This window comes from Cyanistes caeruleus, chromosome 5, assembly GCF_971803275.1.
Source record: "Cyanistes caeruleus chromosome 5, bCyaCae1.hap1.1, whole genome shotgun sequence".
In the NCBI taxonomy this organism is placed as follows: Eukaryota; Metazoa; Chordata; class Aves; order Passeriformes; family Paridae; genus Cyanistes; species Cyanistes caeruleus.
The window spans coordinates 47,852,598-47,865,717 of NC_141705.1; the positions used below are offsets into that span (position 1 = coordinate 47,852,598).

At 39.6% G+C, this 13,120-nt stretch overlaps 2 protein-coding genes across 2 annotated transcripts in view; both read left to right on the forward strand.

Annotated features, from left to right (window-relative positions):
* The window catches only part of PPA2 (inorganic pyrophosphatase 2), a 35,072-nt gene extending 33,721 nt beyond the window's left edge, over window positions 1-1,351 (forward strand). Inside the window, exons 11-12 of the mRNA XM_086888317.1 lie at window positions 103-142; window positions 1,171-1,351. Coding sequence (XP_086744443.1) covers window positions 103-142; window positions 1,171-1,199 — 69 coding nt within the window. The 3' untranslated portion in view covers window positions 1,200-1,351. The remainder of the gene's footprint in view (window positions 1-102; window positions 143-1,170) is intronic.
* Window positions 1,352-7,258: 5,907 nt separating this feature from the next.
* LOC147653086 (uncharacterized) overlaps window positions 7,259-13,120 on the forward strand; it is an 88,941-nt gene continuing 83,079 nt past the window's right edge. Inside the window, exons 1-2 of the transcript XR_015286643.1 lie at window positions 7,259-7,328; window positions 8,278-8,334. The gene's annotated coding sequence lies outside the window, so the exon portion shown is untranslated. The remainder of the gene's footprint in view (window positions 7,329-8,277; window positions 8,335-13,120) is intronic.

Here is a 13,120-nt window from a genome sequence, read left to right on the forward strand (position 1 = left end):
TTAAAATGCCTTTGAATTTGGGTGCTATCTGTGCAACCTTAAGTAAATACTGAGATGTTGGTTTGGGATATTTTTCCCTATATTTTTTTTTCTCTTTTTTAGGCACCTGCATTTATGAATGGAGATTCTGTTTCCCCAGAAGGTACCTTTTTTCTCAGATATCATATGACTTCTCTTAATTTCTGGCTTAAAAAATTGACATGAAAACTGTTTTGTTGCAAAAAGACAGTTTTGTGTATATGAAAATTATAATAGTTATATCCTGTCATAGGGTATTGTCTGTCTCCTGTTAAATAGAATATGAACAGAAATTCATGAATGCTTTGTGGGAGAAGATTACTTTTGAGTGAAAGTGTAGTCTACATAAAAAGATATGAAGACAAAATTTTTCTCTTACTGATTATGCAAGGCAAATGCATACCATTTATCCTTTTAAAAGAGATAGGTTGCATTGCTGTAGTTTTTGTCATTCCTCACAGTAGCTAACCAAATAAACAGCTCCTTTTCCTAAAATTGATATAACCATACCTACTTTTCTAAGTTTTAAAGACAAAATTTTATCCTTTCACTGTTATGACTGTTTTTCATGTTAACAGAACATGTGTTTTTCTTTAAAAAATAAGAATGTGTCCTACATTTTCAGTTTTAATTACTTTAAGAAAAGATTTTTCTGCTGGCAGGAACTATAGAGAAGACATATGTGCTTTTTGAGGTGGAGGGAGTTACAGAAATACTAAGTTAAACTTAGTCATGAGCCGAGTGCCAAATAGTTTGAGAAGCAACATCTGTGTAGCCCATGTCATGGGAAAGCAAGTTGCATTCCATTTGCCTTTATGTGGCATGCCAATAAATAGCATTTATTTACCAAAGTATTAGATCTCAGACCTCTGACAGACAGCTATACATAATCTGTCTGATCTGTGACGATTTCCAGGGATGATCACAGCAGTGTTGTAACTTGTTGCAGGATTGGTACAGCCAAACTATTAAAATGAACAGATATTATTTTGAGGCCATGCTTCCTACAGGGTGGGGAATAGAGCTAACACAGCAGTATTGTCATGAGAGGGAAGGTATCTGAAAGGGCAGCATGTTGTTTTTTCAAGTGCTTGTATATTACTGGTTGTATAGAACTAATGTCACTCTTGTATTTTGTTTTGTTTGTTTTAGTTGATTCCTGGTACTTTTTTCCCAAGTGATCAAGGTCTTCTGAAGGTGCATCATCAAATCTTAAAAATCATCCCTTTCTTTGAAGATGAGCAAAAGCACTGATTGCTGAATTCATGTTGAAACAACTATTCAGCTTGTGTAAACCTTCTCTAAAATGTAAATAAACACTGCCATAATAAAATGAATGTTTCCTTTCTATGTCTGTGTAGGGTGGAGCAGAGGGAAAAGGAGGGGCTTGCTTGCTTGTTTGTTGCTGAATCGCAGAACTGCTCTTACCCACTCATAAAGTTTACCAAATGAGATAGGAGATAAGTTGTCTTCAGCCCTGTTCTCCAGATTTTGGAATAATTGAGCCATTGGGTGTTAATTTCTGTCTCAGGGCTTTTCTGGCCACCCTGACTGTAATCCTTTTGAAGTCGACAATAATCTTTATGTAAGAGGCTTAGGAGTTTACCATGTTCTTTGATATAGGTGACTGTTTCCCGAGTTGCATTCACTTTTGTGCCCAGTTGTCTCTGCAGGCTTCATAGAGTTAGGAACAGAGCATGCTTGCTTTAAAAAAATACAACATTCCTCCAAAGATTAATTCAACTAGCAAGGACTAATGCCATAACAATTGAAGTAAGGATGCACGTGTGCTCTCTGTTCTACATCCTGTTTTGATAACTTGTGTGTTTCATTACACAGGAAGGATTTTCCTTATGGAAAGCTTCCATTTTTAGAACTGTGTATGCTTTTGATAATTATTTGTTCAATGAGCCAAGTTTAATGAAATGTACAGAATTAAGCTTTGTGCTTTCATAATACAAATATTTGCCATTTTTTCCTACTGCAGGATTATGTCTGGCCTATATGTACCACAGCATTCATTAAAGACAAAAAAGGCAGCTATTAAGTAGAAAGAGAGGAAATGATAATATAGACAGACAGCTTTATCCAGCTTGTTACTGAGACCAAAGGTGAGCATTGTCTGCTTTGTCCAAGGACGGAAACAGAAGGTTAGTATGGGTGGAAATGGAAGACAAAGAACTGCAAAAGTTGGGCTGTGGCTTGCCAGAGAGGATTAACTTTTCCTTACAAAAAGTTAAGTTTTTGGTAAGAAAGATTTCACCTTTGGGAATGTCTCCTTGATTTTAGGATGCAATTTCCCTTCTTCAGACTCTTCTAGTGTACTGTTTAGTGTACAAGCACCAGCCACCTTGGAGATCTCAGGCTGGGCCTCAGCACTTAGGAGGAGATGGGGTTCTTCCATCTGCTTAGAGTTTTGTTTTGTTTCATACACAGGGTTTAGGTGTGATAGGGGAAATGCAACATAAACTTCAGATGCTAGGGGCTACTTTATTTTTTGTAGTCAAGAGACACATTGCATCCAACATACACTTACAGCACTGATTTCCCATGCTTTATTTTATACTTTAGAATTCTAAGTACATGCAGCATTATATCCCCAGGTTTTCTTAAACAGGGGAAATGTTTCTCGAGTGCCTTGTGTTTGCACGCAGCCTCTCAGGATGAGATTCCTCTGGTTAGACGTGGGCTCTTGTAGCTCACAGAGCAGCTGCTGTATTTGTCCATATGGTAGTACACCTAGGAGTGTTTTGTGAAGTACTTGAAGACAGCTGAACAACGAAGGACACTGTGTAAAATTAAATTATTTTCCTTCTACGTAGTCACTGCTGTCCTTTTTCTTACCTTTGTTTTTCAGACATTGAGTGAAAAGTTGTACCCGTGTGAAAACCAAATACTGATTACAAATGTACCTGTGCTGAACTGTCAAGGGTAGACCATAAGTTACTTCATTTTTACGTCAAGTAAATTTTGGCGGGATTCTTTAATTTCTAAGTGTATTTATGGAGTGTGGTTATGAATCTCAGAAGCAAAAATAAATTTCTAAATCAGTTAAGGCTTTGTGCAGGGTAATAACAAATAGTACTTGGGAAAACTGAAATAATCAGAGATGCCTAATACTACCATAAATCTGAAAATCTTTAAGTATTTCTTTCACATTGAATATATAAACAGATGACTGTCATGGTGAAAGTAGTTTGAAGGAAAGGAAAGTGTTCATGGTCATTGTCTGATTCTCTGAAGATTTTTCCCAGGCGGGATATAAAGGTGTGCTGTTACGCATAGCCCTGCTGGGAGAATGTACTGAATGCCACTGATGCGCCTTTCAGAAATGAAGCATAATGAAGGAGATGTAGAGAGATGGGACAGAAAAACTAGAATATATTTTTCAGATTGCAGGAAAAGAAGTCTGAAGTAAGCATTTTTTTATTTTTGCTTTTTTCACAGGCTAGGTCTTCTGTTTGTATTTATTTGCGTACATTGTTCTATTTAAAATTGTTTTCGTTTTAGCAGGAAGGTAAGTGTAGCAGTGTCCACTTTTCAGTTGTTTTATGAAAGGAACTTTTTTATATCTGATACTAATATCTCCTGGAAATGAGGACATGAAGAGAAACATATTTTTTTTTCCCCAGGAAATAAATCCATCTTAACTGTATTTTGTTCTGTAATACTTACATGTATATACTTCTCTCAAGATAAATTTTCATCATGATTTCCTCTTTTTGGAGAGAAAGGAGAGGTTACCTTTTTATGCCCCTTGCTCTTGTGACAGTGAGGGCTCTTTTTACTTACATAAATCATTAGCTGCTGCTCAGACTAGTATCTTTCACTGGCATGGAGTTCACACATCAATCCCCCCAGTCGAAAGTAGGGTTTGAGTTGTACTTACGTAGAAATAATGTTCGTTATTCTTTAAAGTGTGAAAATAAAAGGACTGTGAAAATAGGATGGTATTGTTCCTGTTAGGATTTTATTTTCATGCTGTTAGTAATAATGGATATACTTGGAAAACCTCTGGAAGAGTAGGAAGTCATTCTAAGGTATGTTTGGGAGAACTGTTCATAGATGTTATGCGAGAAGATACTACACTTTGCCAGACTTTTCTTTGTTTAACACTTGTGAGGTACAGCATAAAGCAGTATCAAGCTGATTGAACTATTCCATGCTTCCCTTTGCTTTTGCTGGGACTGAATCTTTTTGATGCCTTGTAGTTCAGTTTTTCTGCTGAAAAGGCAGACCCAGTGTCACATCAGTAGGGTGCAAAGGGTTGTTTTTTTCTGCCCCTGCTGTAAAGTGCAAGATGATTTCCTATTAGGTTTGACAACCTGGGTTCCACTCCTGATGGAAAAGAGTTCTGGGATTTAGAGAACAAATAGGGAAAAAGCTTGCTTGCAGAGAACAGAAAGAATCTAAGAGGTTCAAGCAAATAAAATAAAGAATAGAACTCTAAATAGGAGTGACTGAAATGCTTAAAAACACACCTGAAAATAAGGGCGATACATAACAATGCTGACTTCATGTGAATGGAGAGGTCAATAGGATGTACTTGCCAAGGAAGAAGAATATTTACCTACCACACAAAAGTTGTAGTTGCATCCCCTGAGTGCTCAGAAATAGTGTTTTAATCTTTGGCCATCCCCGTGGGGAAAGATAATGGAAAGCAGCAACTGTATATATTGTTGAGTTAACTTCCTGGGAGTCTCTTGGGTTATGCAGATATGACCTGGGTGCTCAGAAGTGTTCACTGAGTCACCCAAACAGCCTTTGATTTCTCACAGCTCACTGCTATTGCTGTGTTTTCTTCCTGAAGCTACAGATGGGGTCTATAGAGTAGACCCAAGAAAGCCAAGTTCACTGCAGTAGATTATCACTTTGCAATTATTTGTCAGCTTTGGCTAATTAGTTCTTCACTACTTCTTGTAACAGAAGTTTTAAAATGTTCTGGTGCTGTAGGCAGAATTCAAGTAGTGCTGTATGTTTTTTTTTAAATTTTCATTCTAGATCTAAGTTTCAACTGAGTCAGTCTTGTCAGTGATTCAAAAGGCTAAGCCAGTATGTAAGGTTTTTGTTGATGATTTGCTCTACTTGCAAGGGTCAAAAAAGGATTTCTCTTTGTAAGGGAAAATGTAGAAGCCAAAAATAATTTCACTATTCTGTGCATGAAGAATATTTCTTATGTTGCCAGAGCACTGCTGCCCTTTAGCTTTTTCCCTTAGAACATTCGCATAAACTTTGTAGATTCTTTACAGATGTCACCAAGTTTAATACTAACTTTTTCATTCATTATCTTCGGAAGAAAAATGCTTTCATTACTCAGATGTTACAGCACATATGAAAATTTGTGTGTTGAGTTGAACACCTAGTGGTTTGCTTCTGTGTATGTAGTAATATTAACTGGAAACTAAGGGAGGCTTTTTCAGACCTGAAAAACTTTTCTGTGCAGTGTCCAGTTCTAATAGAACACTGGATGGTCCTTAGTCTTCTCTTTTGGGATGAAGAGAGTAAGTGTAGTCACTGAAATGATTGTACTTTGTAGCTATTACTAGTCTTGTGCTCATTTATTGGTGTGTGTATGAGGATAGGGATATTGGAGTGTTACGCCACTGATTGGTTTGCTATGTAATCTGCCTGCTGCTGTTACACCAACTACAAGTTTGGGGATTCTCTTAAGCTTTTTGTGTTTCACATTTTTAATTTGCTGAAGAATAAACATGTACCTGCAGTCAAAAGCTTTATGTTGGAGTACAAAGAATTAACTTTAAATTCTGCTTTTCCATAGTGGGCGTGGGCATACCTTGTGGGCTTGGGCAGGCCAAGTCATCTTTATTCTATCTGTAAAATGGATAGAAAAATTTCTTTCATGAGCAGTCTGATTTTTAATAGAGGCTTGCCCCAACATTGAGAGGGGAACTCCTTCCAGTGTCTTGAAAAACATAGGATTCATTCAGCTTTGTTTACAGTCAGTACTGGGCTATACTGACAGGCTTTCTGCAGGATTTGACTGAAGAGGCAGGCTTTGCCAGTCAGACTGATCTGTTCAAGGGTTGTCTGATGGCATAAGTATCTTAATAGTGAAAAGAGCATCAGTGGTGATGAAAGTTCAAGGTGTAAATGAGTATCTTGTCCTTGTGAGTTCTACAGGAGACTAGAATTAATTTTTAAGCAGGCCTTTAAGTCGCCTAATGGCCTAGTCATGGTTTATTTTGGAGTGCATAAATGCCAAATTCAAAGTATAACTCCTGACCACCTGGGAGTTTTGAGCATGTTAACTTTAAATCATAGGATACTTGGGAACAAAACTGGTTTAAGAGTCAAAGTAAAAATATCCTGGTACTTAAAAATATACAGTATAGTAAAAAAATCACATCTAACTGAGGGGGAACCTGCTTTCCTTGGAGAGCTGGGAGGAAACAGAAGGTACAGTTAGGTGAGGACAAAATTCCCCTGACAGCTGTTCACTGAAATTCACTTTTGCCTCATATTGCATTGCTTTAACTAGATTCCCAACTCATAACATAAAAGGAATCGAGCTTTTTGGCAGACAAACCACACAAACCTCTCCCTCACTTTTTGTGTCTATAAATAGGAATAATACCTGTTTATGTTACAGTAGTGTTGTGGGCATTATGGCTTAAAAACCTTAAAGATCAAAGAAGTCTGATTACTAACAGATGTCTATCTGACCCTGTAGATTGGCAGCTCAAAGCTTCTAAGTGTTCAGAGTTTTGGGATCCTGTCAAAGTTTCTATTGCTGTGTGTACACAGAAGGGAAATCCTGCAAGAGAAAATAGTCAGGATAAGTGCTATTGTGAAGTGCGTATGAAAAGAAAGTTGTAGCTAGTCATGCAACTGGGAGAATGAGAGGAGAGAGCAAGGGGACTCAGATGTGGGAAAGGAAATGGCATCTCCTGTCCCAATAAAAGAAGAGATTGGCGATGTGTTTCTGTGGACCTAAGTGTCACTGGGACATTTTTGTCCCTTCTTTACAGACCCTGTAAAGGTGTTCTTTCCCAATTACTAATCTGCTTTGTAAAGTCTGCTCTCAGATTCAGTTAGCACTTTATCTTGAGCTGGAATGGTTCAAGATATCTCCAACTGAAATGCAAATTAGTCTTAGATGTCTCTGTTCAATTTACACTTCTTGGAAGAAGTGACACAGTTCTTGAAAATATCATAATGATATTTCTGTGACGTACGGGTTCTTTGTTGCATACATAGTACAGCTAATCTGAATCATAGCAATATCCTTATGGTCTGCCCGAAAGTGTGGTGTATGCAAGTTGCACAGCACGTGATATTTGTCACTAAATGTATGATCTGGTGATCTCATGTAAAAAAAATTTTTTCAGAGACTGGGGAGAAATAGGGATAAGGGGTGGGATGGGGTGTATGTCCTTTTCCAAAAAGGGACCAAGCAAGCTGTTGTAATTACTGAATATCTGCACAGCAACTCCTAAAACTTTAGGATTTTTTCCTTTTAACTTAAAAGCCAAATCTGTTTCTAAATATAAGTTTATTAAAATAAGTTTTGCAGAAATGGTTTCTTTATGATGATTAGTTGCACAGTGAATATGGTACGTAGCTGACTCATTCCCAGTTCTCTTTGGGTTTTGCTTTCTGGACTTCTAAATCATAAATTTTCCTATTTAAAAATGCCTATTTTTAAATTACTAATTTCAATTTTTCATGTTACTCTGAAGTATACAAATAATACAGAGTATCCATAAAAATTAAATTCTCATTCAGTATAACATCTAGGAAGCTGTTTTTTTCTGATTTTAAAGACACTATTTTCCAGAATATGAATAATGGAGGAACCTAATTTTGCAGCCATAACTTTCTGCATCTATTAGAACTTGTAATCATGATCAGAGGGCATTGTAGTAGTTACATCAAAATATGCATAGCACCTCAAAGAGCTAACAGTCATAAGCATAAAAAAAGGTAAGATAAGGTAGAAGAATTAAATGCTGTTGCTGTTGTGCCATGGAGAACTTGAGGAGCAGTGAGCACCAGTTGGTTACCCAGGGGCAGTGGCTGGTGTGTGGAAGGGGTGAGCTCTGTACAGACCCTGACCCCTCAGCTTCCACACTGCAATGTCATGGTGCTATTGTTTGACAGTTCGGTGTTATGTGGAGGAGACTGCCTGCTTGTAACCAAAACAGCATGCAAGCAGCATAAATTTAGCTTACCCTAAACAGTAAAAATGTAGGATATTGGGACCTTAAATGCATGCTCTTATATCTTAATGTCTTGCAGACCTACATGGCATGTGTTGCAGAGGTCCAGAAAAGGTGCCTTGTACTCACAGAGGAGGTAAAATTGTGACTCACCTTTAGGAAGTTCTTTTCTCTGGAACTAAACCCCATCTCTTGTGTCCTTTCATCAGCTGAATCCTGGACCTTTCAGGAAAGACACCTGCCAACATGTATTTCTCTAACATGCAACCAGACTGAAGAGTTCATGAGTGGATAGTCACTGCTTTACAGGGATTAAGCTAGCATAATTTAAATGTTTTTGCAAACCCTTTGAGCTGGTGTGGAGATTATTGACCTACCTAACCTGTGTTACTGTAAAATATTTCTACAGCACTGACAGAGAACTCTCACATCACACATGGTGGCAGGGGTGGGAAGTTAAAATCTTCTAATACATGAAGAAACTTCTACATGCAGTACAGACCTGCTGTAGTCCTTTCTTCTTACTTCCAATCTTGTATGTTAAAGTGGAGGCAGTTCCTTTGGCAGAGTAGCTGAAAATACTTGTATGATGAGACTGTAGCCATCCAAACTTAACTATTCACACAGTCCCAATAAGTAAATATATTTGTTAGTAGTTTTCCATTAGTAAGATGTTCTGGTGCAGGAGTCTGTGTATTTGGCTTTTTATTCAAGCTGATGATGTTTATTTCGGTAGAGTTGTAGTGTTTCCACCATATGCTCAAATGTTAACATGTTTAATGCCAGCAGCAGATTATTTACATTAAAGAACATGGAGCCAAATTAAACTCAGTTGCAACTTTATTAACGGAATTACAATATTACTAGCAAAAAACAGCTGTGATAAACAGTTAAGCATATCTTGCTTTTTTTCTTCTCTAATTTTTCTAATGGGCTGGGGCAGGTCTATCCTTGTTAGAAGTTGTTCTCTAGTCACTACTTTAATTCCTTGTGCAGCAGTGTAGAGTGGGAATGCCAAGAGGTATTCTGCTTGAACCTGAAGCTCCTGAGAGGGAGGGATAGGAAGGTGACTATATCCAGAATTTTATTACATCCTCCCTCCTCCTTGTTAGGAGGCTAGAAAATGTTACATGTCTTTCTTTTGATAATGCACAATTTAGCTATGTTAAATTAAGCAGTAGTTCTGGAAGAGAGATTTTATGGGTAAGATTGAGGCAGTTGAGTAGACTGTCCCCAAAAGGCTGTTGATGCACAATATCTAACTGTAGCAAATGCCTCATGAGCTTTCCACCTCTCAGATCAGGCTTTCAAAGTTTTATAGCTTAGGTTGTATAACTGAAGCAAGGGCATTTTGATAGAAATATCTGTCAGAGGGGTAACCAAACTAAAGTCAGCAGATTTGAGGAACTGGTAACTGAGCAAAGCATGGCATGAACAGTTAGTGATGGACATCTCTGTTGCAGCCAGAGGAAATGGTCTGTTCATAGATTATGTCAGAACTGAAACTGCAATGCAGGAATAAAATCTCTGTACTTTGTTTTAAACAGCAAGGAATAGGACATTACTTAGTGGGGTCACAGCTAGTGGTGGGATGATGTGACCGTGAAGTGCAGAATTTGAATAAGTATTCAACCTTTAAAAAAAAACCAAAACCCAACTCCTAACAACAGCTTCAAACCCTGGATGATCATTAAGCCACTTTGGAAAGAGGATCAGAAAAGTCTTTATTTTTACAGTTCCCCTTTCCATTTGAAAAAGAGAACCATCTGAGGAAGGCGGAAAGGAGAAGTTCAACGGAACTTTTATGGTTTGTTGGCAAATACTATGCCATTTTTCTTCTTTCTTTTCTCCTCCCTCCCTTTTCCCCTTCCAAAGTTGTTAATTCTAGTTGGGCCCATTTCAGATGTTCATTGAGAGGGCTGACAAGGACTTAGCATCATAGTATGATCCAGCCACAAGTGATTTCTGCAGAAGATGGACCTTTGGCATCCCCTGTGAAATATGTCTGCCTTCAGAGGCATTCTGACTGTTTTTGAGACAAGAAGGCAGCAGAAGAGCTGTACAGCTGTGGAGCTGTGGAGAATGAAAAGCTGAGGAATTTACACAGAGAATTTACAATCTGCCATGTGGATTAGGCAGCAGTAGAACTCTAGAGAGTTTTCTCCTTGCTGAGCTGATGCTTCTGAGACTGGGGATAGTGAGTGTGCAGGCGAGCTGAGAGCTTGTGCACTCCTTTTGGGAGAACATGGATTTGTAGGAAGGGTTGGAATGGGAGTTGTCTGTGTGCTGAAGGTGAAAGAAGGTGATATATATATATGAAAATGAGAGACTGTGAAGTTATAAGAAATGTATTTTTGTGAAGGATCTTTTTTCCCACCTTGTGCATTACTGTTCTGATTTTACACTTTTGAGTGGGAGTGAATGAAAGAGGACCCTTTTGCCTGAGTGTGTGTCTCAGAGCCCATCATCTTTTCTGTATCATTTACAAAATCCCGTGACACACACTGACCACAGCAGCTTGTTTCTCACTATGAGAACATGGTCAGACTGTGGTTAGAGAGGGCTTACAGAGGTGGTAGCCTCAACATCCCCAGTTATTTTAGGCGCCAACCACTTCTGAAAGAAGGATGATCTTGGGCGGAACAGTTGATTCATTCACTTCTTAAAAGCTCTCAAGCTCTCCATCTATCTTGTGTTATTTTCCTAGTTACAATGTCTTAAGAAATGATCCAGTAGGATGCAGGCACTGACCCAGGAAGAAAATGGTAGCTGGAAATGCCAGATGGAACAAAAGTAGTAGTACTTCCATGTTTGCAAAAACCCTTGATCATGTATTCACCATTTTTTTCAAATTTTTGTTAATGGCTTTTTTTTACTGCCCTGTGTCCAGTGACCCAGTCCAATCTCTTCTATCGAGTTAGAACAGACAATGGTTTATTTCATTAAGGTGATCACCTAGGGAAGTTGGTCGGAGAGCGTATTTCAGCGGTGCAGGCAAATGAAAATAAATGTGTGGAGGAGGGAGCTGTGTAAGTATTAAGTCAAGTTTTAAACTATCAAAAAAAGAAAAAAAAAGTGGGCTCAAGTCTGGGTAATTTTCCCTCCTGAAGTACTTGGAAAATTGTCTCTTGCGTTCCAGATTTCAAATTTGAAGTGTGGTCATGCTTTGTGAAACTGAAGACTTACTACAGATGTTGATTTCTATACGTGATTTAGTGGTTTCAGCAAATGGCAGATTTATAGCGTCAGGACTTTCAAATTTTATTGCAGACGGAGTCACTCAGTGACCTTTGTGTGACTCTCGGTGTAACACCCGCACACGGAGCGTGGCCTGGAGCCGAGGGCAGAGCCCCGCACTTCTGCCCGCCAGCAGCAGGGGTAGCTCAGCCGCTGCTCCCCGGGCAGCCCGCTGCCCTCCCGCCTCGCTCCTGCTTCCCTGGCACGAGGGGCCAAGGCAGTAACCACAGAGCTTCTCCGCCTCGCTGCCTACGCGGGGATGGCGACAGGAAAGGGGAAGTGGTGCAGGCTGGTGGCTCAGAGGACTGCTTTTCTGGGAGCACGCTGCTGCCTATGGAGGTGTGCGTGGAGATGGGAGTTACCGCCGTTGCCTTTTCTTTCTCCCACCCCCCTGCAGGACTCGGCTGATGAAGTTTGTTTTCTTGATGCTGAAATGAGTTTGTGGCAAATGCTGCGATTGCCGCAGAAAAATGCCATTTGAACCTATAAGAGATTTTCATGAGGTATGGAAAGAAGGAAGGTGAGGTGAGGGAAAGTGAATGACAGCTTCATCCAGATTAGTTTCCAAGTTAATGCCACGTGGCAGTCAGATGACAGCACGGCTGCAAGGCTGCACGGTCACATTATTCACATCCTTACCAAGTAATTTGTTGGTTACTTCAGAAGGACAAGTCAGGGAAGGGGAAAGCAGAGGGACTGCTGGGACCCACTCTCATGTGGCATGGGAGAATCTCTGGTGCTATACTTCATGATGGGTAGTGAAAACAGTGGACAGTGAAATAAATACCTTTGTGCATAAAGCCTGGTTCTGTGAAAACCCAGGCCTAGAGCACAGAAGAAGTCTTGTCCAAATGAGTAAATGCTCAAAGATTGTTAACTTCCATCTTAAACATTGACTTCTTTCACACAAAGAGACGTGGTGGCAGGTCTGGGACTGCTGGCAGGCACAAGAGGAAGCACTGAGCTGCATGGGCAGCATTTACTGTCCCTATTTCCTCCACAGAAACAACTCTGGGTGTGTCTGCTTTTAGTGCGTATCTTTTCCAACTGGCTTTGCACATCACACATGGTGTGGAAACCACAGTTTGGGAAGTCCTGACCTAGATGAAGGGAAGCCAGTGAATTACTGCTCTCAACCTGTTTGAAACTGCAGTGCCACAAGTGAATGCTGCTTCTAAAAGGAGTTGTTACCATTTAGGTGCAGCAGGCCAGTAGTGGTGTTCTTTGTGTGATCATTAGCAGAGCTGCTGAATCAGACAGAGCATTTGTGTTCTCTAAACTTAGTCCAGCACTAAATGCAGAAATTAGGTAGAGCAGTAGCAGCAGACAGGGCAGTGGCTGTTTTAGTTCTGCTGCTGTAATTCTTTGGCTTCATGGAACACTTCAGAAAAGGATGTGAGAGGCATGTATGGCTTGTTGTGATGGAGCAACTCCTGGAGAAAGTGTGTGAATTTGAAAGCCATGGAGTAGTTGAGACATTTGCTTCACTCCCTGTAATTACAAGGGGAGAGAAAACTGGAATAAGGGGTTAGACTCTGGCTAAAGGCAAGTCCTGTGAGGCAAAGGATATCCTCAAGGCACGTTGCCCTGCCGGTGGCTGTGGCCACTTCTGTGGAAGGGCAGGAGAGAGAGGCTCTTCACTACTGGCTGCATAATATTTCACTGCCATTCTGGAAATGCTCCAA